We start from the raw sequence: 2,941 nt of genomic DNA, 5'->3' as shown, positions 1-2,941 counted from the left end.
AAATACCAAATCAAAAACCTAACCATCCACCTAAAGGCACTGGAAAAGCAAGAAAATTCCAACCCAAAGAGCTCCATAAGGAAAGAAGTAATTAAAATCAGAGCAGATATTAATGAATTGGAAACCAAGGAAATAATTAAGATAATTGACAAAACACACAGAGCTGGTTCTTTAACAAAATAAACAAGATTGACAAACCTCTGGCCAATTTGATCAAGAAAAAAAAAAGAGAGAAGCTTCAAATTAAGAAAATTCAAATTGAAAAATGAGAGATCATAACAGACATAAGTGAAATTGGGAGGATCATCAGGACTTATTTCAAAAACCTCTACTCCACAAAACTGGATAATGTGCAGGCGCGGCAAGATGGCGGCGGGGTTCAAAACCGTGGAACCTCTGGAGTATTACAGAAGATTTCTGAAAGAAAACTGCCGCCCAGATGGAAGGGAACTTGGTGAATTCAGAACCACAACTGTCAACATAGGCTACATTAGTACTGCAGATGGCTCGGCTTTAGTGAAGCTGGGAAATACTACAGTTATTTGTGGAGTGAAAGCGGAATTTGCAACTCCACCAACAGATGCCCCTGATAAAGGATATATTGTTCCTAATGTAGATCTTCCACCCCTGTGTTCTTCAAGATTTCGGGCTGGACCTCCCGGAGAAGAGGCCCAGGTGACTAGCCAGTTCATTGCAGATGTCATTGAAAACTCACAGGTAATTCAGAAAGAGGACTTATGCATCTCTCCAGGAAAGCTTGCTTGGGTTCTGTACTGTGATCTCATCTGCCTCGACTATGATGGGAACATTTTGGATGCCTGCACGTTTGCTTTGTTAGCGGCTTTAAAGGACGTACAGTTGCTAGAAGTTACTATAAACGAAGAAACTGCTTTAGCAGAAGTAAATTTAAAGAAGAAAAGTTATTTGAATATTGGAACACACCCAGTCGCAACGTCTTTTGCTGTGTTTGATGACACTTTGCTCCTGGTTGACCCAACTGCAGAGGAGGAACATCTGGCTGCAGGAACACTAACAGTAGTAATGGATGAGAAGGGCAGGCTCTGTTGTCTTCACAAACCAGGTGGAAGTGGACTGAATGGAGCTAAACTTCAGGACTGCATGAGTCGAGCAGTTACAAGACACAAAGAAGTTAAAAAACTAATGGAGGAAGTAATTAAGAGTATGAAACCCAAATAAACAGTCACAATGCTTTCAAAACCGATTTGTAAAAATTTTATTTGTTACACTGTGCACAAACTTTTATACTAAATAAATATATCAAACCACAAAAAAAAAAAAAAAAAACTGGATAATGTGGAGGAGATGGACAAATTCCTGGACGAATACCATCTATCAAAGCTAAACTCAGAGCAGATTAATCTCCTCACTGAACCCATCACAGTCATGGAGATTGAAAAAGTTATAAAAAAAAACTCCCAAAAACAAGAGTCCAAGACCACATGACTCTCAGATGAATTCTATCAAACCTTCATGGAAGAACTCAAACTGATCTTCTGCAAACTGTGCCACACAATTGGAGAATAGGGAAAGCTACCCAACTCCTTTTATCAAGCTTCTATCACCCTAAATCCAAAACCAGGCAGAGATGCCACAAGAAAACTACCAGCCGATTTCCCTGATGACTTAGATGCAAAGATCCTGAAGAAAATCCTCACAAACTGAATCCAACAACACATCAAAAGCATTATGCAGTTTGACTAAGTGGATTCATACAGCAACACAGGGCGTGTTCAACATACGTAAATCTGCCAATATAATATACCACATAACCAAGGTTAAAAATAAAAACCACATGATCATGTCGATAGATGCAGAAAAGGCTTTTGATAAGATACAACATCTTCATGATCAAAACAGTGGAGAGAATTGGCATGGTTGGTTCATATCTTAACATAATAAAGGCAATATACAAAGCTCGTAAGGCCCAAATAATACTTAATGGAGAGAGACTGGTGGAATTCCCTTTTAGATCGGGAACAAGACAGTGTTGTCCACTCTCACCTCTGCTCTTCAATATAGTACTGGAAGTCCTAGCTCAAGCATTTAGACAGGAAAAGGAAATAAAAGGGATACAATTTGGAAAGGAAGAACTTAAGTTAGCTCTATCCACTGATGGCATGACTGTAGATGTAAGAGACCTGAGAGACTCCATCCCAAAACTCCTGTGGGTGATTAACTCCTATAGCAAAGTAGCAGGATACAAAATCAATGCATAAAAATCAGTAGCCTTTATATATGCAAATGATAAAGATACATAGAAACAAATAAGGGACATTGTCCCAATAGCAACAGAAAATATATATATATCTTGGAATAACATTAACCAAGGAAGTGAATGATCTATACAATGAAAACACAAAAACACTCAAAAAAGAAATTGAAGACAACTTGAGAAAATGGAAAGACCTCCCATGCTCATGGATAGGCAGAATTTTCATTGTGAAGATGGCAATCCAACAAAAGGCAATACACAGATTTAATGCCATTCCAATTAAAATCCCAGTGGTGTTCTTCACAGAGAAGGAAAAATGATCTCAAATTTCATATGGAAAGGCAGAAGGCCTCCCATATCCAAACATATCCTCACAAAAGAAATACCTCTGGAGGCATCACCATCCCTGATCTAAAGCTATATTACAAAGCTATAGTAATAAAACCAGCATGGTACTGGCATAAAAACAGGAGTATAGACCAATGGAATAGACTTGAAGATCTGGACTTTGTGTCAAGCAACTATAGCTACTTAATACTTGTCAAAGGCCCTAACAATATAGGCTAGAAAAAAGACAGCATCTTTAACAAATGGTGCTGGACAAACTGGATAACCATATGCAGGAAACTGAAACTTGGTCCACACATTTCACCATGCACTACACTGAAGTCCAAATGGATCAAAGACCTCAATATAAAACCAGAAACT

General features: G+C 38.4%; 1 protein-coding gene across 1 annotated transcript; it reads left to right on the top strand.

The window, feature by feature from the left end:
- The first annotated feature begins 366 nt into the window (after nucleotides 1-366).
- On the top strand, nucleotides 367-1,218 carry LOC101612171 (exosome complex component RRP43). The gene has a single exon (XM_004657128.2). It carries the CDS (start codon nucleotides 367-369, stop codon nucleotides 1,195-1,197), a length of 831 nt encoding a protein of 276 aa, XP_004657185.1. The 3' UTR covers nucleotides 1,198-1,218.
- The last annotated feature ends 1,723 nt before the right edge of the window (nucleotides 1,219-2,941 follow it).

This window comes from Jaculus jaculus, chromosome 1, assembly GCF_020740685.1.
Source record: "Jaculus jaculus isolate mJacJac1 chromosome 1, mJacJac1.mat.Y.cur, whole genome shotgun sequence".
NCBI lineage: Eukaryota > Metazoa > Chordata > Mammalia > Rodentia > Dipodidae > Jaculus > Jaculus jaculus.
This window is presented reverse-complemented; position numbering and strand designations above follow the sequence as displayed.

Bases quoted from the DNA above. Each gene is read 5' to 3' on its own strand.
- LOC101612171 (XM_004657128.2), top strand. From the start codon at position 367: ATGGCGGCGGGGTTCAAAACCGTGGAACCTCTGGAGTATTACAGAAGA.